The 21,479-nt window shown below is 38.0% G+C and overlaps 1 protein-coding gene across 1 annotated transcript in view; it reads right to left on the minus strand.

The window, feature by feature from the left end:
* The window catches only part of LOC108147209 (ABC transporter G family member 20), a 49,170-nt gene extending 28,617 nt beyond the window's left edge, over positions 1-20,553 (minus strand). Inside the window, exons 1-2 of the mRNA XM_017273567.2 lie at positions 19,940-20,553; positions 6,720-6,967 (exon numbers count right to left, since the gene is read on the minus strand). Of these exons, the coding sequence (XP_017129056.1) occupies positions 6,720-6,955 (236 nt within the window). The 5' untranslated portion in view covers positions 6,956-6,967; positions 19,940-20,553. The remainder of the gene's footprint in view (positions 1-6,719; positions 6,968-19,939) is intronic.
* Positions 20,554-21,479: the final 926 nt, after the last annotated feature.

Below are 21,479 nucleotides of genomic sequence, written 5' to 3' on the forward strand. Positions count from 1 at the left end.
CGTTGTCAGTTGATCAAAGCTAAGCATGTTACACTACATTTATATATTCTGTTTTTTTTAAGTGCAGTACCCCACCATTACATAAACTCACTCTCTTATCTGATTTCCTTTAGATTGGCCCTTTTCTGTTGGTTCTTCCTTATTGGTTAATCATCTGCAATAAAGATTTTAATTTCCGCTTTTTAATAGAAAATAAGTCTAACTTGTGGTCTGGGCTGGTGGGACTAATCCTTGCCACATTCTTTGGCCTTTTTGTTTGGCTTTTGAATATTTTTTATGAACTAAGCTATGGCCTAATTGGTTTGGAGCTGTCAGTCAAGATTAGCGATTGCCAGGGAAAACGGTTTAATAATTTAAATTGTTAACTTATCTCAAGTGCCACTCCACACGCCAGGAATTTCCATTCATTAGGTTCATTTGACCTGACAATATCACAACGAGCACATGTCAACGAAACCTGTGGCAAGGCACAAATTACCAATATTGATATGGTTGCCGGTAAGGCAAAGGTAAGGCTAAGCGATTTGACATTGCCTTGGCCATTTTAACTTCAAATTAAACACAGAAATTTTTTTCTATTTCATATAAATGTGATTATTTTAATTTTACATTTTTTTTAACATAAGCATAAAGCTGATAAATTTTGTCATTTTTAAATTATTGATTGAAAATTTTTAAAAATGAAATTTACCTGCAGACATCCTCACACTAGTTGAAATGTATGCTTCAAGTTTCAATTTAGTTTCGAATTCATAAATTAAGTTTCGCTTTTCATTATGTCAATTGTTTTATTTTTAAAATTATACTATGATATATATTTTGTCTCTAAAAATGATAGCCAGGGTTTGTTGTAAAGATAAGACATTAATATTGTTTATAATACATAAAATGTACTATTTATCAAAAATCCTCTTTAAGTTTTGAGCATTTAATATTCTATATTATTTTTGCCTGTGCATCTTGGGTGCTGGTTTATTTGTACTGGATAAATCGTAGGCACACACGCAAGTCGTAGAGCAACTTGGAGTATTGTAGCTGGACAAAGGTAAACGGGTGGTCGATTGACCGGCCAACAGAGCGTATGAGTTGCCGTTGAAAGCGTTCAATAATTTACTAATGTCTTCTACTCAGGGTGTTGTGGTGTTGCAGGTGTGTAACGGGAGAATGGGAAATCAAATCACAGCAGTAGCCGTCACTGAAATAATAATTCGATTGACGCACTACCCCAGATATAGCCCCGATTATTTCCCATGCAAACTCACAAGGCGTTCCGCCGTCATCAACAATATAAGGCTAAACAAACTATTGATTGGCAGGTTTTGTGCGGCCTAATGACCACATGTCATGATGGTCAATACTATAGAGCCGATGCATTAAATGTAGAATTGTTTATGCATTAGTCGAAGTGTAATTAGTATATAATGATTTTGCTATTGACCTCAAATAACTACCGACTCGAGTCGAGATAAATTACATACAGCACACTCACATGAAGACAATTGCAGTGTTAAGTTTGTAGTCTGCAATAAATAAACACAAAGTAATAATGACTTGAGGTCAATATTGAGGTGAAATGGGCCATAGTCACAGTAGAATTGTGTGTAAGCTACCCCCTTAATTTATAATTGTTGTTGGCTAGAGATACGAGAGAAGATTGACTTACACATTGTTTAATAAGGCACATCCTTAAATCTTTTACAGTTTGGTTTTCGATTGTACTTCTGATTTCCTAAGTCAATTACGATGTCAATATAAACAAGTATTAATTAGGCAAAGTTAGCAAATTTTTGTAGTTATGATTTCAGACATATTTGTTTTCAAATTTTGTGTATGTATGTAATTAATAACACACTATTTGTTGACTTAAAATGCAGTATTTATTACGCAGTACATTTATAGCCCATCTAAAACATGGAATCGATATCGAAAAAATCTGATATAATGATGTCAGTTAATGGCTGGACGTTATTTATGACAAAATTAATAAAGCCCAATTTAAATGCTCCCCAAAATGGTCAACACTTAACATCGGCCTTGGCCCTGGCCTTGTATTGAATAATTCAATAACAATCTACAATCAATTAAAAGCGGCTGGCGGAGATTAAAAATCTCAGACATTGGCCAAGTTTATTATGTGTGCCTAAACTCAATTTAGCGTTACTCATGGTCCATTAATTCACCATTTTCATGGTAGGTGCAATAAAGTGCAAAAAAGCCAGAGCCGAGCGAAACACAGCCAAGGACCCAGAAAAAGGGTCACTTCCAGTCGAGAGGAGGGCCAACAATCAGCCCGCCAACTGTCTGGACCCCTCTCAACAACCAATTACAACTAAACAGCTTTAATTTAATTTGAGCCACCCAGCCTACCCAGCAAACTCGTTCACCATCCTCGTCCATCCGCGCCTGTTGACCCAACCCCTCCTGCTGCTGCTGGCCAAGAACAATGGCGCGGATGTAATGTTCGCATTATGCTCGTTCACAAATTGTAAGCAGCCATTATGTTTCTTCGTGTTGCCCCTGTTTCCTCCTCCCCCCACAGCCTTCCCCTCCCCTGAGCCTTCACCATTGTAATGCCTTTTGGTCCTGGGAGCAGGGAACGCCGCCCCAAAACATCGCCGTGTTCTCCATTGTTCCAAACCGGTCTGGTCTCTGTTTTTCGCCAGTCCAGGCTCAGGTTCTCGTATGTCAAAATAATGGCGGCATTGGGCAGTCATTGTTATGGTTCTGGTCGTTTTACCTGGCAAAGGATGGCGGCCACATCATCATCATCATCTGAAAAACCCAATAGCGTTTGTCCGCCCAAAAATGCTGCAACTCTACTTAGGGACGAGTCACAATGCATTTTCTGTATAAATAATAATTAAATCCTTTTTTTGGGTTCTTTAAATAATCAGACTATTTTTTCAATATTATTAAATGCTCTATTATAAGTTATATAAATTAACAATTTTTTGCGCTATAAATACACATATACTCCGTTTCTAACGGAAATTATAAAAATAATAAAAGATATTTTTGTTGTTAACAATGCAAAAGGATTATCTGCAAAAAAAAAATTGCAACATATTACTTACAAATGTCCATTCCTGTGTTTAAAAAAGTGTACGGTATGGCTTTGATTATCATTTTAAATAAATTTAAAACCATTTCCATTTATGAAGTGTATTAACTTCCAACGTGGGACTTCAGTTTCCTTCAGTTTAGATATCATTTAAAATAAAGCATGCAGAAATGGCATTAACCACAAAGACAAGAGACGAGATGGTCCTCAGTTAGGGCCAAAAAACCTTCAACCTGTGGTCAAGAGCAACAAGTGGGTTGGTGGGTTAGAAATGGAAGATTGAAGAACATGTCCAAGTGTTGCGGTTTTATTTGCTGTCTTGCGGGAAACTTCGTTTTTGGGGTCAGAGAAATAAAACATTTAATTACTCGCACGAGACGTTGGCAATTAGTTGATCAATTTGTTGGCAGCGAAACCTTTAAGAAAACCACTTTGTCTTTAAGTAATTGACTGCCGAAACGGATGGTCGAGGAACTGGATTATGAAATCATCAGCAAATTAAGCAGCCCAATGAACTGAGCTGTTCAATTAAAATGGCAGGAAAACCACAAGGCCTATCTGATTGATTATGTCTGATTATAGTAGTTGTTTCCAATTAAGTTAGTTTCGGAGCAGTCAAAAATTAAATAATACATTTCAGTTAAGAAAAAATTATTTGTACACAACCAGATCATTGGAACGAAATATAAGAAAATATAAATTAATAATTATAATTTGATTTGCAATAAGTACCGAAATAACGGAGACTTCACAGTAAACAAATAAATAAACAGAGCTTCCGAGACCAACCGATATACGAAATTAAATAAGTTTCGTAGCTTCAAGAGCGGGACGGTTAAATTATTAGGCTATTTTGCTTTTATTTGCCTGCCATTTGCAAAAACCATTTTTCGCAATTCAATTTATCCAACCGATGCGCGACTTTTCAATCCGCCAAATCAAACACACTCCGATGGCCATAAATTCGGCCACTGCAGAGACCGCGTAATTTCTGCGCTTTATTTATGCATCAATGGCGTGATTTATTTGCAAACACTCTGGCCCAGACCACAAACACCACTTCAAGTGTTCATTGTTGTCTACACTTGTCTTGTTTGTCTATCCGTACGTATATATGATTTCTGCTCTGGGTGCTTGGGTAGAAAAAATAACTATAATTCGTTGCAAATAAAGCAAAAAAAACACAATTATTTATCACGGAGCAGTAGACATCCGAATGATGGCTACAGGCTCATAACCCACCTTCCACCCAGTCCTCCCCTTTCCGTTCACACATACAACAAAAAAACTCAACAAAACAAATGTCAGTCAGCCCACGGACAACAAAAAAAAATTGGATGGGAAGGTTGCCTGCGCCTACAAAAGCGGCTCAAAGTTTTGGGCGACAACAAAAACACAAATCTCGAGTTTTTCCCCAATTTTATGTGTACAGAGAAAAATATTTAACAATTTTTGATTTAAAAATCTACAATAAGCTTACATGGGTTTACTGAACAATAGTATAGTCACTATTTTGTTTGGATACAACTTATTTTGTTAAATTAAGTTAAGTTAAAGTTAATTTTGTTTTTATTATTCCACCACACATTTCCAACGAATATATAATCATTAATTTTCTTAGCTCAATAACCTTCTTTAATTAAACTCAAAGCTAATAAATAAATAAAAAATAGTGAATATATATTTAAATATCAAAATTTATCGAAAAATAAATAATAATAATTTCCATCGAATTATGTGATAATTAAAAAAAAATATATATATTTTCCTCAGTGTAAAGGGCTTATGGTTTTTGTGTGCGGCGACTGACAGTGTGGGCCAAAAAGCTTAGGGAATTGGGTGAGGTAGTGGAAGAAGTCCCGAGTCCGGATTTTGGAGTCCTGAGGCCGTAGTCCTCACACTCCGGACTGAGAGACCGGGCGACATATTTTGTGCTAAATCTTCTCGTTCACACTAACACGCTGCTGACAGTTTTTCTTTCTTCATTTTGTTGTTTCAGTTTTATGTTTTTTTTTTCAGCTGCGCCTCTTATGTTTGTGGTTTTTGTTGTTTTTTCACAGATTTTCAAGTGTGACAGTCAGTCAGTCAGTCCGTCGCTCAGGCAGTGTGAAATATCTCGCTAAATGGCCAAAACAAACACCCACATCAAGGCGATGGTTATATCATGGCCAGGCCATAGCCCTTCCCCTCTTTGGCGGTCAGCTTTGTGGCTGGTAGTGATGAAAATGTTTTTTACCTGGCCAGGCTACATGTTACTTCATAAGAATTATGGTTAGATGAGCTGTACTTTGTTTCTTAGAATCCGGAGTAAATTAATTTAGTTAACTATAATTAACAAGAAAAAACCTTTTTTTTTAATCATTTGCATAAATTGCTTTAAGTGAAATAGAAAGTTATTGTTAAAGTAACAAGACCATCAAGAGAAAATAAATTTAATTGGTACAAAAATAGCATTAAATATTTAGGTACAACATACACCAAATGTGGCAACTCTGAAGATCGCTTAGACGGTTTCAGTCTTGGCTTAAAAACTGGTTTTTTAATATCAATGGGTGCTGCGGGCTTCACGTCTCCGTCTTTTTTGTTGCTGCTGTTAATTTGGCAGTTTTTCAAGCGGTGACATTGACCCACTTTTAGTCTGTCGACTGCGGCTCATCGTCATCGTCTTGACCACTTTGCTGCCTCATTTGCCGCTCGGTGTTGAGTGCTAATTGCGGTCACTAACATTTCGCGGCCATTCACACAGCACTCAAACAATAGAGCCGCAATGCAACTGCTCAATCCATCTCTCGGAAACTGCATTTGCATTTCGTTAGTGCTACTTCCCCTTACACCCCGGAATCTCCATCCTAATTCCAAGACCCCATATGCCCACATTTGCATATTCGATTTTGGATTTTGGTCATTTCTGTTCTGTGTGTTTGCGTGTGGGGGGAACTGCATTTGATTTTTGTTTTTCTGTAACCACACGTGGGCTCTAATCATTGGGCGGGGTCTAATGAGCTTAGTTCGGGAAAGCGAACCAGCAAATTTACATATGCTGGCATTACACAAATCATGTTCTCCGCGCTTAATTAGAAAATGAAAATATTTTGTTTAGAAATGAAAATTTTGAACTTGATAAGCTGCCAAGGGGCACTAGACCAGCTATTTGCTCACCAATTTGGTATATAAAATAAAACTATAGATTAATTATTAAAAAATCAAGACTGGACTGTGGAGTTTTAAATTAAAATTATTTAAATTAAGTTATAAAGCATACAAAAATAGCTTTATGTTTAATAAATAAGTTAAGTTAGTGATGCTTAGTTACAAAAATAAAATTTGTATTTAGTTTATACAGAATTAAATTATATTTGCCGCTGACTTACTATATTTTAATACCCAGATTTAGTTTTAGATACAGTTTGATTGGGAGATAACTCTGTGACAGCCATAAATAAAATGCTTTCTTGACTTTATGGTGAGATAAAGTATGGTTTTAAGCCAAGTAAAAGTATAAAATGTAGGTTATGTTCTACATTATTGCTCTATTAAAACACATATTCAATAAAAAAGCGCTTTTGACATGTGTATCAACTTTTGAGCCCTAAGAACTACATAAGTGTGACAGAGGACCAGAAGCCGTGTATCTTAACTTAACCGGATAGATACTCACATGGACCCTTTGGGCACTGTCATGTTCAGGCCGTCGAGGACAACGTTGGGATTCTTGCTGCTGCCGTACATTTTGTGGGCCCGCCGCACACAAACCGCCTGCTGCCGTCGCGTCGCCAAAGTCGAGGGCTGTGAGATGAAGAGACGCCGACGTGCCGCCAAGTCCAGATCACTGTTGGCCGTCGTCGCCATCGCTGCTGGCGCCGTTGGCGGTACTCCGTCGGCAGCGGTGTCCATATCGCGGCAGTCCTGCAAATAACCCATAAATCGATATTATTCTCTGGTTCTTGCAACGTAGAGGAGTTGGAATAAGTTAAGCTAAAATTGGCACATTTCCTGGTCACTGAAGTTGCTGTTGCGCCCGTCGAAGTTGCTGCTGTTGCTGCTGTTAGTGTTGCTGTTGTGCATTGACAAGGAAAGTGAATATCGATAGTGATAGCCTGAGATTGCCCACGCAGCGACATCAGCACACGCTGAATATGTCGTTGGATCTTTCGTTTTTAGGCCTTTTGGTTATTATCGTACATTTCAACCAAACTTAGGAAAATATTACAAAAAAAACTTATACTTTTTACATTCCAATGAACAATAAATACGATAAAAGCTGAGTAAGATACAAATAAGTTCATTTTATTTAATCACTTTGCTTTTTTAAAATTGAAAATGTTTAAAAACAAATCCTTAAAATGTTTGTTTTATAAACCAATCAAGCTGTCGATTAAAAATAATATTTTCCATCAAAAAGTGTATTTTTAAGCCCTCATCAGTGCTTTAGAAACACTTTTAGCAAATGTTGGTGGCTTATGTAATTAAATCGGCCACATAACTTCAAGTTGTTAAGTCTTTAAAAATATGTTGAATCTTGAATAGGGTATATAGAGTCCTTCTTCGACCATAATCTTGTTTGCAAATGGAGCCGTCGCAGTTTCCCATTCCTCTCACTATATCCCAGCCATGTTGCAACATTTGTCTCTATTGCTGCCCTTGTTGTTGCCGGCCATTTTAGCTAGTGTCGTTGGTGCAGTTGTTTCACAGTTGATTAAACCAATTTTTGTATATCGTCAAGCCAGAATGGAGCTTTGGCCTCGTGATGGATATTGCTGTCATGTAGATGCGACCCCTGACCCATGCACTATTTTTGGTGCGGATGAAGCTGCTGGTAGCTGGTCGCTGGACCGCTTGGCCATTGCCCATTGCCCATTTTGGCTCGAACGAAATCAAATTTTGAAAATGGCTCCGCTTGTCGCCGGAGACCTCGATGCCCCGATAGCCGGGATCCACTATTTGCCATCCCATCGCAACCAGCCAGCGAATCGCCTGTGTAGTGGCATTTGCCAGTTATCGACAATTTGGCCAAGTGCTTTGGTAGTTGCTTTTTATTTTCATTTTCATTCGAAATTGACATTTTGCTAATCGAAAATGCAGCAAACAATTTGCCAGCTTGGGTAAAACTTTTGCAATTATTTTGCACAGCTCAACAGAAAAACAATGGAGAGGAAAAAAATGTTAAAGAAACCGAAACAGAAACAAAATCCGAAAGCCCGATGCCATTTATTGATTTACTTCTCACTAACAATAGGCAGTGCCAGGGCAAATAAATAAAAATAAGCATAACAACAACCAAGTAACGGAAACAACAACTGACGGGATGTGGTTGAGTTGGCCTGGCTTTCAGTTCTACTCTGTTGTATTTCAGTTCAGTTCAGTTCGTTTCGGTTCGGTTTAGTTTTGGCTTTTTTGGCCAGCTCCGACTGCAAGAAATAAACTTTCTTGATAAATGACTTCAATGTAATTAATTTCTGCTCAGCTCTCCCGCTTGCAGCCAAAAAATGGGAGGAAGAGCCAGACAATTCCCTGGTACGGTGGTACGGTGGTACGGTCTGGTGTTTTGTGGTAACCGACTCATGAGCTATATAAGCTGTCACTGCTAATGTTGTTGGGTAGTGGGTTTGCCCTCCGGCACTTCAATTAAGAAATATTGTTTAAACATGTAAGTAGCCGGATGGAGTAGGAGCAATCATCCCTTTGAGGCTGATGATGATGCAACTTTAGTGCTAAGCTGATTATAACTGCAAGTGGATTCGCTCCGGGATCCACATCAATGGAGTTTATTGCTCATCCGCCCTGTGGTTCGTTCAACCGCACACAAACTTCAATGTTAATTAACTTGTTTTTAATCCAAATTAATATGCACAGCACATGGCCAATGACCAAAGGGACTTCGAAGGAATCTTGACCTCTAATTAAAACTTTTGCTTCAGCCCAACAAAATTTAATCTAAGAACTGCAAAACCAAGAACACACATAACAACAACTTATCTAACATACATTGTTTGACACTGAAGCATCTCAAATAATATTTGAGATGCCCAAAGGTTTTGGTTTAAATCAGATTAAAACCGGATAAATATGTAACGATGTAATGTAATATTGTTTTTAAGGGGCTATATAATAATTAATTAATTATTAGTAAAACTATTATTATAGCCTGTTTAATATTTTTTATTTTTTTATTATGTGTATTTTTACGGAAGCTAAGCTTAAAAAAATTATTTTAAATGAACTACATTCCGCATATAAATATTCTTTAACGATTATTGCACAACGAAGATGACATTTCGTTTTGAGTGAAAATCGATCTTCATAGCTATTACAAATTCATAGCATTGCGAAGGTGATCCTTCGAGCTATAGTTTTACCCTCAGGTCACAAGCTGAGATTGCCTAAAAGTTACAAACAAACAATAAAAGTTTGGTGCAGTCATTTTTCAAGGCACGAAAAGAAAGTGTTAGTGGCAAAGTCCCAAGCCCAGGACGAGTATCCTTTAATGTAATAAAAGCTGCAGAATCTAATGCGAACCGGAATGGAAAGGGAAAAGGTTTTGCGGCCCGGCGAATCTTTAAACTTGGCCTTGCCCAAAGCGTATCTCCCAGATACGTGTGCCTGCTCAGATTTGTTTCGCATTCTGGAAATCTTTATGGGCTTTTGTAAGAGTTGGCAGGCGAACGGAAATAAATAAAATCGCACATAGCATCGGATAAAACGAAGGCAAGGGAACAGGTGCGCACATGCATGAAAGGTAAAATATGTTTATAAAAATAAAGGACCGGATCGGATCGGTGGGGTGGGGAGCCCAAACAAAGTTTGAAGTTCAGCAACATAAAGAAGTGCAAATTGTTGCGTGCTGCGATTGTATCTATCGAATGTGAGCACACGAAAGCTATTTCCTGCCAACAAATATAAACGCCGCAATAAAAAGGAACAACGGCCACGACGGCTTCAATGGCAATAGCTACGCCCATAAAGCAGGCGCGACAATGAGTCGAGGGGATGCCAAAAACTTTTTGCCAAAACAAACAACAACAACAGGGAAAAAGTTGTAAACTGAAATGATTATCTGGTGCCTGACACTTGTCTAGCCATAGATACACGTATCTGTATACGGGGATTTGTTTTTAGGCAGGTAAATAAGCGAAATGTTTAACCCCCACGGAATGCGAGTCACATCTTCCCCGAGCATTTGCTTTAGTGCGTTTTTATTTGTGCGCACAATGTGTCATTTGTATTTACGGCCTGATCTTTGTAGCATTTATGGAGTGTTTTAGAGTTAACTGAGCCGTTGGCTACATACGTATATACGTTCTAGATAAAAGTAATGCAGACAAATCGAGTATTTAAGCTAATAGCAGTCAATACCATTACGTATTTTAAAACAGATTATGAAACTAAAAATTTTAAAACACAAAAATGTATTGAACATGTTTAAAAATAATTTAATCAATCCAATAGCTTATTATATTTTAAAATTGGGAGTTTCCGTGCCAATAAATTCTCTACGCAAATCAAATTTTTATGCAAAAACTTTGGAGCACTTCCATCAGCTTGAGTGAATCATTTGATTGCTGGGCCTCAGCTTCCAGCACATTTACTGTGTGCTTTACCACGAGGTTGGGGCCATCCGGAAATGGGTCAATGACAGGCCCCAGATCTTGGCGTAGTCATTTGCATACACATATATGGTATATGCAAAGCGATGGGACAACTCTTTGCAGACTAATAAATATTTATGTTTATGTTTTAGTTTTGCAGAAGTGGGGAAAGGGTAAAAAAAACGAATTTCCACAAAATTTTACGCTCAATAAATTTGCCCAACAAAAATTTCGCCGGTCAGCGACGTAAAAAGCGCTCATGTGTTAGTAATGGCCGCACACTCGTGGAGGAGTTAAACAATTTCCCAAATAGTTAGCAAATAATTCGGTGAGCTGCAAATGTGCAAATAATTTTGCGCAAGTCAAAGGAGGCTTCTTCAGTGCGGCTTGGTTGAAGGCCATAAACCGTTTAGCATAATTTCCCATGGTCACATTGTGTATACGCCTCGAGTACTCGGCCGCAGCCGGAGAAAATTCCACTGGCAAACCAGCTCAAGCGCCTAATAATAAATTGTTTACATTTGAAATTTCATTTTCACATCATTTTCAAGTTCCTAAAAATTGAAAGGCTACCGCACAACTTAATCAGTAGCATACAAGCCTAAACTCACACGAGACAAACTGGCGCACACACATGCTGAAATATTTGTTAGCCGGTTTAATTTTTGCATCCTCATTTTACCAGACAACAAAATATAATTCAGAAATCCAACAAACAATTTCCTGGGTGGAACCGCAAAATGTTCAAGCTTGTTGAAATGGTCAAAAATGTTCATAGATCGTTTGTTATGCTCGTTGGTTTGGTTTTGCCGATGTTGTTTCCATCCATCGCAGGGGATTCTGCCGAGGGTTGCGGGTCCCTTTGCTAAGCGCTTTAGTATTTAATGAAGCCTATTTTTCTTACCGAACATGAACCGCAATTATTACGAGTCATTAGCTGCCTGCTTTCCTGTGAGAAGATTTTGTTCTTCTACATATTGAAAGCATTATGCTTGCTCCTATCGCAGATGGTAATTCTCGAGCAGGGGAAATGTGGGAAACATACTGAAACATTTTGCTACAGTATATAGTCATTTAAAAAGCTTAAATAAACAAAACGAGAATAATATAAAGTCAAACCATCTTGGCTTTAAGCTAATTAATGTGTGCGGTAGAAATATAATCACATTCCTTGGATATGATCGTGAAGTGAACTCTTTTTAGGTCAAAATGATTTATTCATTCATTAAATCGATGGGGAAAAGTGTGCAACAACCCATCCAGCGATTCAGACCTGCCCTATTTCGAGTAGCATACATTTGTGAGTTTTCGGAAATTGCATAAGACATGTGCATACACTGAGGCGAGTTTCTGCCCACTCAATCCATTGCCGGCCCAATTATGCTGTCACAATGTCGGTGGAAAGCCGTAACCCGCCCAGTCATGAACGATTTGCCAGTCGCGTATTTTTGCAGCCAACATGCGCGATGGGTATTGGGAAATTTTCTTCTGGCCCATGAGTCAGCGAATTTTGCTAGCCTTGTTAATTGAAATTTGTGAATTCAAAATTCTAGTTTACAGCTGCCTGGGCAAAATCGCAACGTTCAATGCTATGCAATAACGGCGAAATACGAAACACGAAATACGAAAAGCGAAAAACGAGGTAGCGGCCACGAAATCAGCTTTGACAAATAACTGATCAGGCAAGCGAATCAATGCAACTGAACTCCAGAATGGCAGAATGGTTCGCTGATTGCAATTAAAACATGGGCCAAACAGAATGGAGTGCAACATTTTGAAGGCGATTACGCGAACTTGGATGAAGTAGCAGTCGTCTTTTGTCTGAATTTAATTACTTAATAATTACTAACTAAGCCGTTGATACGATTTCAATGCAATCGGCCTAGCAACCTCAACTACTACATACTTTCATTAGCAATTCTACAAATAGTTCTCTTGAAAAATGAACTGATTGCTCTCTAATTACAGTGCAAGTGGAAAGGCAAATTAATAGTTTCTGTGGAGTTTTGTAGCCAATCACGTTGAGCTAATATTAAATTATTGGTATCATTCCTAATTGCCGGCAACCTTTCACGTGAACTTTCACTTATATGCCAGATTGATGCACTTTGAGCCTAGGAAAATCAGCAATTGTCGGCAATTACCAACCGTGTGCAATCATTGGGCCGGCAATCAGCGAATACAACCCTGAAACAACTGGACTTCAGACAGCCGCCTCTTGACTCAAGAGTGACCCCAGACTTATAGAGAACCTCGGTTTCATCTCGAGGAATTTGCATCCCCAAAGTGGCAAACAATGAAGTCATAATCGGATACTGAAATAGGGGGTGGGCCTACCGAAGGAGACCCAGTGGATCAACAGTCGCTTCCCGCTGTTAAATTAGTCACAGTTTGGTGCGAAAAAACCGGATTCCGTGTTGTTAATCAACTCGTCTATGACAGATCTGTCATGAAATGAGGGTCGGCTAAGGTTGCACTTCGGTTTCCAAACGTCGGACAACGTTTCCGATACCCATTGCCATACTCTGCCGTTTCGCAAGTGCCATAAAGTTTCCGTATCTTTGACTTACGACTCGGCAATTGAGGCCTGCACTTGGCACTGAATATGGCAAGTTGTTTGCCCTAATAGACAATTCGATGGCTATTATTACACTAAAAACAATACATACAAAAATTAATGAATCTTTGGATAGAAAATAAAAAAACTGCTGTTATTATACCCACTGACTAGTAAACATTTGGATACTTAAGCTTTTTTTCACCTTAAAAAAATGAGTTGGGCTCATCCTTAATTTCAAAAAGAAATACAATAGTTTTTAAATCTCTCTCGAGAAAGGGTTTCTTGAAATACATAACGCTTTTCTTCTTCCCGCCTTAATAAATCAGTTTTTTTCAATGCAAGTACGTCAGCATCCATCGCATGCGGTACCGGCTAATATGAAATGCAAATGATTGCAAAATGTATGCAATTTAGACCCACCCATTAAATTAAATATAAACACTATGATATTTCCATGGAAATCTAGAAGCCTGAGCATGCGAATGTGATTTCTATTTACGGCGAAACAAGTTTTGTCTGGGTTCATAAATTTTCCAGCAACCAATTGAATCGTATGTGCACAATGCCCGGGAAATTGGCTAAGGTCAGTTACGGCCATTGCATAAGACAATGTACAATGTACAATGTCAGGACAAAGGATTGCATCGTGATTTCAATTCTCAGTCGGTGATTTTCACACACTCCCAGCACTTTTTCCCACCCCCACAGCCCTCCAAACACGTTGAAATATTTATGTCTTTGCATATTTCACCGACACATTTGCACTTGACAATAACAACAGGGAGGAACAAGCGAAGCAGTCGCTAGGTCGACGGAGCATGACAAGGATTAGCGTGGAGGGAATGTCGACCAGGACTATGAGGATGAAGATGATGATGATGGTGCAGTGCTCCTGGTTCTGGTGACAATCAGTGCAAGAGCGGGAAATATGTAGGGCATCCTTGGTGCACAAAGAAAAAATTCCAGAATAAAAATCGTACTAATAAATTATTGTTAAAATATAACAAGTTTCTCTGACGTGAGTGCCAGTAATTATAATAATAACAAGTCATATTTTGTTTTATACAATACTATATTTGTGTGATCTATTTATGTAAATGTTGATTCATTTATTTTTAACTCAAGGGCATTAATAAATATATTGTCATTAAGATCTTGTAGATGCATGTATCCATGTATCTCCTAATATTAAATGCATAATTTTCAAATGCTTTAAAAGCGCTAGCCAATTAAAGCTCAACTTGCAATTCCCCTATTTTCTCAGTGAATGGAAGCAGTTTTTGAGGCAAACCCACGAGACGATGGCGCCGCCGTCAGCAGCATCAAGACATAAAGTGCATTGCGTCTGGGTGGCTGTGTGGGCGGATATCGGGGAATGGGGACTCTCGGGCTAGGTTAAGGTATCATCAGACGGCAAATAACATGGCAGATGCATCTGCAGATGCAGCTGCACACAAAGTGTTGCTGTTATTTGTGCGACAAACGCAACACACAGCCAAAGGCACAGTAAGGAGGGCTAGAGAAAATCTGGATGACACCGACAATCACTTCTCAGCCCCGCAGCCCCACAGTTCACATAAACAAACAAAGCGGGAAACGCGGCTCACACTGAACTTTTGGTAAATCGATCAAGTATACGCCGTGTGGTAAGCTGGCAAAAGTTGAAGTCAAAATCCTGGCAAACACACTCGCCCAAAAAAAAAACGGAAAGGATTCAAGGCCCTTTACTGTTTAGCATTTATTTGCATACGAGAAGAAGATTGCGCACCCGCTTGTTTGCTCTTTTCTGGCTGAGTGTGTAAATATTTAAAGGCTTTTATTGCTTTTCTCCTGGCGGGGCCAGAAATTTTCATTCATATTCGTGAATGGCAAATGCAGACACTGGGCAAATTATGGGCTCTTCAACGTTTTAAAGACCTTTTACGGCTTGCCCTCAAGGGACTCGGGGTAAGAAAGTTGTTCAATCGAAACGACAATTAATTGGCTAAAATAAATATATAAACGACAAAAGGACTCCGAGGTCTCCCAAAACAGTAAAATAAAGAAATAAATAAAAGGACACAAAACGGCGAGTCCAATGCACATGAAATGCACAAGTCAAAAGCCATTTTGGTATACCATAAAAATAAAAATACAAATTTATTTGATTGCATTTTTATACACATCGCTTCGTCTCCATATTCATACACACAGCTTGGTTCAAAATATTGGTATCTCTAAACGGATATAGTATTATTTATTTTTTTTAAATAATAATATAATATACTTAATAATATAATATACTTGTTAAAGTTGAAGTTAACGTTGTTAAGTAAGTAAACAGCATTGAAAACTTTCACAAATTATAACAAGTTATTCAATATTTATAAATAATATTTTATTAAAAGGTTACAATTTTGAAATTTTAAAAATATAAATCTTTTTATTTAAAGCAAAATACAATACTTTTCGTTGTTCTACTATTATTTTGAGTACAAATGTACATAAAAATGGCTTGATGTATAAAACAAATTCCGATGACAAACGTTTTGTACTTCTCACTTTTATTCCAGTGTTTGCATCGAATGTGCCACCTGCAAATGTTGGCGATGATTTAACTAACAAAAAAAGAGGGTCAAACGGGATTTTAATATTTTTGCAGCCCTCAGTAATTTATTTGTATTTGTTTATAAAGTCTGCTTTGCAATAATTAACAGACGACCTCATGCGAGCTGCTCTGACTTTGGTTTCGGTTTACGGTTTACGGTTTGATGTGTGAATTGTGCAAACATTTTCCAAACAATTATGTACAGATTTCCACGCTCATTTTCAAGGTTCACACTCGTTTTCAACTGTATTTTCAACTAAATTTAGTCAGCACCAACGGCCAACCAGCCAACAACAATGGCAATAACAATTAAAAATGCGCTGGCATTGCATTTTATTCAGTTTAACAGTTGAGCGCTTGCAGGCGAAAACAAACACTGCCAAAAATGAAAAATAGATGGAAAAGTAAGGCTGTGATCCAATTTCAAGCCACGGCTTTCAGTTCCCCAGCAGAGCTTAGTTGCTTAGTCAACTTTACTGGGTGAGTAATCGCAAACTGAATTCCGCTTTACTTGGTTCACTTCTATCTTTATTTTGTTTTACTTGTTGGCGCAAAACCACTGGCCAAAAAGGCCAGTCTGTAAGCGGCTTTTAGCAGGGAGAAGCGTTCAAGTGTCACTTGAAAGAGTCATTAACCCGGAATAATCTGTCGGCAGTGACTTAAGGAGTCGCCTGGCGGCATCATGATGGACAGACGAACGGACAGTACAGTTTTCAATTAAGCCAGAGACAAAAGGAAATTAATTAAATTGTTGCAATTCCATCCATAAAGAGTCCTCTCAACGACAGCGATCTGTAAACCCTTGAAAATCATGTCATCACATTTTTCGTCTGCATTTAAAAAACCGAATTTCGCTTGCCAAATGAAATCACAGCCCATCGTTTGGCACTTCATATTCCGTGTGCCCCTAGGATTTCGACGGAATATCTGAAAAAACAAGCTCTGAAATTAAATGCAAATGAAAGGCCCCAAAAAAGCGTTGCAATGTCGGGAATGAAAAGCGGCTACATATGCCTGTTTATATGCAAATATTACTTGTACATATGTGCGTAAACATTTGGCAATTACTCGGCACCGGGGCGGTGTCTTTGTTTCTTTTATTTTGTACAGCCTGGAGGCCGCTGTTTGTTCTATTTGCTGATATACAAATAAGTATGCAAAAAATACCTACATTCGAACGGTGGCGACCTTTCGTCTCGTTTTGCATCTGGGGAATTTTAATTTAAATTCTGATTAAATTTCAGTGCGCCTCAGTGCAGAAAGTCGTCTGCTATAGGCATATTTCTACAATTTATATATTGTATTGATTGTTGTACTACGAAGTCTCCCAGATTATTATTCCCACTGACACTGGCCCACTAAGCTGGCATTTGTTATGCAAATTTATTTTCGATTACTTGTTACCAAAGATTTGCCTGAGATTATGCAAATGTGTCAAAAGGAGGTCCCTATATCTTGCCCCATAGATCTACATTACTGCTGCCTTACAAGTGGCTTATTACTGTTAGTGTTTGTCGGCTGTCAGGAAGTCGGATAAACGTTGCAAATATGAAGTGAAGAGAAAAGAAAAGAAACTTTGCATATTCTCATGAACATTTTTGACGGCATAAAAAAGCGATGAGTTGGAAAATCTACTTTCGCCCCTGCTAACTGCTTATGTTTATCGGCGAATCCATTGATTTCGCATCGAACTCTATGTTATTCGGTAATTTTCCCAACATGTTTCATAACTTTGTTACGGCCATTCGCATAATTGATTTTACTTCCTTGCTCAAATGCTATTTACAATAATTAAACTTGACTGATTTGTGGGTTTGGAAATTTACAAATTGATTTTATTGATATTTATTAATGGGAAAATACAGTGAAGAAACACAAAATATTACCAATTAAACACGTAATAATTGGATGTAACACTTTTCTATTTTTGAAAAATATGTACCTTATTTTAAAATGAATACCCTTTGTGTTTAATTACAACTTCTCCGCAGAAATACAATTTATATTTTACCTCTTAAATATATTTACGTTTTTTTCGCGCGTTCTTTGACTCTTTCTAGCACTGCTCATTTATTATAATGTTCAGGAATCTGACACTTTTTGCAAATAAAATCAAACAAATAAATTAAATTTGCCACGGTCTTTTGACTGTCATTTTAATCATTTTTTGCCAGTTCCATAAAGTACGACATTGATTGCATTCGTGGCTCCATGTCTCACGCCGGAAAATTGTACAAAAATTGCCATATAAATGGAAAGGAATATACATTTATTTGTATTTGGGGGAATATTTTTATTGGCGGTTACCTTTGGCTCGCTGTGCGGTCGTTTAATTGAATAATTATATACCGATACACATATATGGGTATAATTTTTTTGCCACTCGGCTTATATCGATTCGCATAGCTTGTAAATCAATTGCCATTACAATGTGCTTCCGTTGGATGGCATGCAAATGTAACAAACGGCTCAAACGGCCCAAACGGCAATACGCCTTGACAAACTCAATAAAAGTCTGCTTCCCCTCTGCAAAGTGTTGTCAAAGCAGGGCAAAAAAGGGAAAACAAAAAATATACAATGTATATATAAATAATTGTGCATCTGCTTGGCGTTAATTGCACTTTAAAAACAACCTCAAACAAGTGCCGAAATGGTAAATGCAATATATTGCTGTTGGCAATTGGCAGCTAACGAGTGCTTCAAATTGAACACGGATGCACTAATTAGAATTTTTGGCCAAAACAATTAGCAATTTAAGCTGAATTATTTCAATTTGCCCAAAAAACACCCCGATGGCCAGAAAAACACTTTTATTCAATTTCCGCTGATAGAACTGGAAGCTGACGAATGCGAATTTTATTACTCATGCTCTAACAAAGTCATTGGGTAGTCATTTTTTATTGAGTTGTTGTGGACCAAGTTGATTTTAAATAAAATACAAAAATCGAGTTTTTGTCACTCATTCTGACTTGCAAGATCCTTAAGATTTACATACTTCTCTGTGGGGTTGCTTTATAATGTTCCTCGCCAAAATAAAAATAAGCAATAATCTGGCAGTCACTTTATTTCCAAATTTTGTGCAACTCATGTAAAATAATTAATATAAGCAGGCCCAAGAGTATACGCCTTGACCAACATTAATTGCATTATTATTCATTAGTTTAACCATCATATTTATTTAAATTAGTCGGGACTTATTGCCTTCTTTTTAGAGCCCTCCCTTTAAATGCTTAATATTATGGGTGCATATAAACTTGTATGCTTTTGGTTTTTAGTTATTTCTTTTTATTTTTTGTTTTGTTGAGCAGGTCAAAGCTAACTAACTAGTTGAGTTTTGCGGTTTTAATTGTGCCAAGTAACGCGGCCACCTCGGTTGTTGCTATTGTTGTTGTCGTAACTCTCATTGTTGCGGTTTGTGGGCACATTTTGGAAAGGTTAAGTACCCGGTTAGAGGTAGCAAATTAAATAATTACAAACGACTGTGAAAGAGCCAGAGTTATAGGCCTCCCGACGAAGGACAGTTGATATGAACAACTTTTAAGCAGAAGATACACATCTAGACTTTTTCGAGCCAGCTCTTAAAAGTAAGTATACGAGATATAATGTGTAACTTAAGATTGCTCCATTACTTATATACTTTTATGTATATACTTTTTAACTAAATAAACTTTTAAAAATAAATAAGAAAAAAATAATAACATTTAAAATTGGATTTGTTATTATCTGTCAATGAGAACTGGTTGAGATATTAATCTGTGCTATATCTTTATATCAATCGCCACATCTTTCGTTCGCTTTGACTCTCTGACGAAGTATAACAAAAGTCGAACCCAGCTGAAAAGTTCAAAAAACGTGAGACAAAAGACAGCAGAAGCGACAGCAAAAGCAGCACCAGCAGCAGCAACTCAACTCGCATTCATTTGGAGATTCAACTTCGGCTGAGTTTGCATTTAAAAGCCGTTGCGGTTGACCTTGGACTGCATAAATCGAATTGGAGCAGGTCGTTGACGAAGCTGCTTCTTTCTCGTTTTGCCGCTGGGAATGCGAAGCCCTGCATTTATCTGGGCATCCTTGAGCTGGATGAGTGAGGAAATCCCCGCGGCATCTTGGCTGTTAAAGTGGTGAGGCCATTGGCCTGCGGTTACCTGTGCTCCTTGAAGTTCTTCAACTGGCTGCAGATGTTTTTTCCGAGCAGAAAACCTCGGATTGCAGGAACTGTGGCAACAATTTGTTATCGATTTGCCTTGTTGTGAATTTTATTTATTTTGTTTTGCCTTCGCTGATTAGCTTTGCGGCTGGCAAAGTCAACAGAAACGTAAAGAACACGTTTGCTTTTAGTTAACCAGTTTTGGCAATGCCCAAAGATTGCGATTGAGCAAAGATTGAGCGGACACAGGCACACAGGTACACTGGCACACAGAAACACACAAAGATACTGCTGACTAGACGAAGCGTGGTTGTTGTTTTGAATTTTGGTTTTACTTGCACAATTAGCCAACAGTAAAAATTACCACACTGAGATGGATTTGAAAGCTGCACCGCACAATAATCGCCGCTTAAGTTGGCTCATTCACAACAACGCTCGCAAAACGATCTGCAAATTGCTTTGATTTATGTCGGCCGAATGAAAAAGCCCCGCGCAAAGCCAAACTTGAAGTATCTTAACACTCAGCTCAGGTTCTCGGCTATATTTGCTCAACAGTTTCCGCGTTTTGCTTCTCGACTCGCCGACGACGTGAATTCAACTGATCAGCTCAGCAAAACCAACTTCGTAGCGCTGACAGATCGCCCAATTCGAAAATAGCATCGGCCATATCGACTGCGGCGTCGGCAGCGACGTCAATTTTATAAGCAGCGTTTTTAAAGCCGTCTAAACGACCCGTCTAAAAGATCAAAATAGTAAGTGGAGTGGTCTGACTTCTGCGCCCGAAACTGTTCCTACTTTTCTCGCACGCGGAGAACGGTTTGGGGCAGGTTGGAGTCTGTGCTAGGCTTTTGGCCGATCGGCTGCAAAAAGCTTTGATCGCGAGAAAGAGAGATATAATTGTTGTTGCCCTGGCTAATAGTTAAAATGGTTAAATGAAGCCGTTTTTTCCCGTTTGAAATTTTGTTTGGTGGGAATAAAAATGTGGAACTTCTTATTAAATTTTAACTTAAATAAATAATGTAAACTACAGAATTTAATCAAGCATTTGTTTCTGTATTATGAGAATTAAGTGTTCCAAATATAAAGAACATAAAGAACCATATTTAGAGATGTTAAATTCTTTGCTAAAAAATACAACGAAATTTTAGGCAATACGATTTATTATAAAAACCGGAAATACATGTGTAAATTGTGTAATCAAGGCTAGGAAAAGCCATGAATTCAGTTTGTATATTTTTATACACATACTTTGGAAACTTTCACTAATGCAACCAGTTTGCTAAAAGGACTTCCCTAACCAAAAACACAATAAATGTTTATCATATATTGCATTGTGCCCCAGCAAACACACAAAGCCTGGGCGATAATGGCAGTACTGCCGTCGGCCTAATGCGACCTCTGACTTTGCTGATGTGCGTTGGGCACGCAAATCGGTTATTAGCTATAATGCACATGAATTATATATATATATGTATAAATCGCATATTTTCGACGGTGCAGTGCTGCGACTGTGTGATTATGAGCCCCGATCCCACACG

This window comes from Drosophila elegans, unplaced genomic scaffold (assembly GCF_018152505.1).
Source record: "Drosophila elegans isolate 14027-0461.03 unplaced genomic scaffold, ASM1815250v1 contig_476, whole genome shotgun sequence".
Lineage (NCBI taxonomy): Eukaryota > Metazoa > Arthropoda > Insecta > Diptera > Drosophilidae > Drosophila > Drosophila elegans.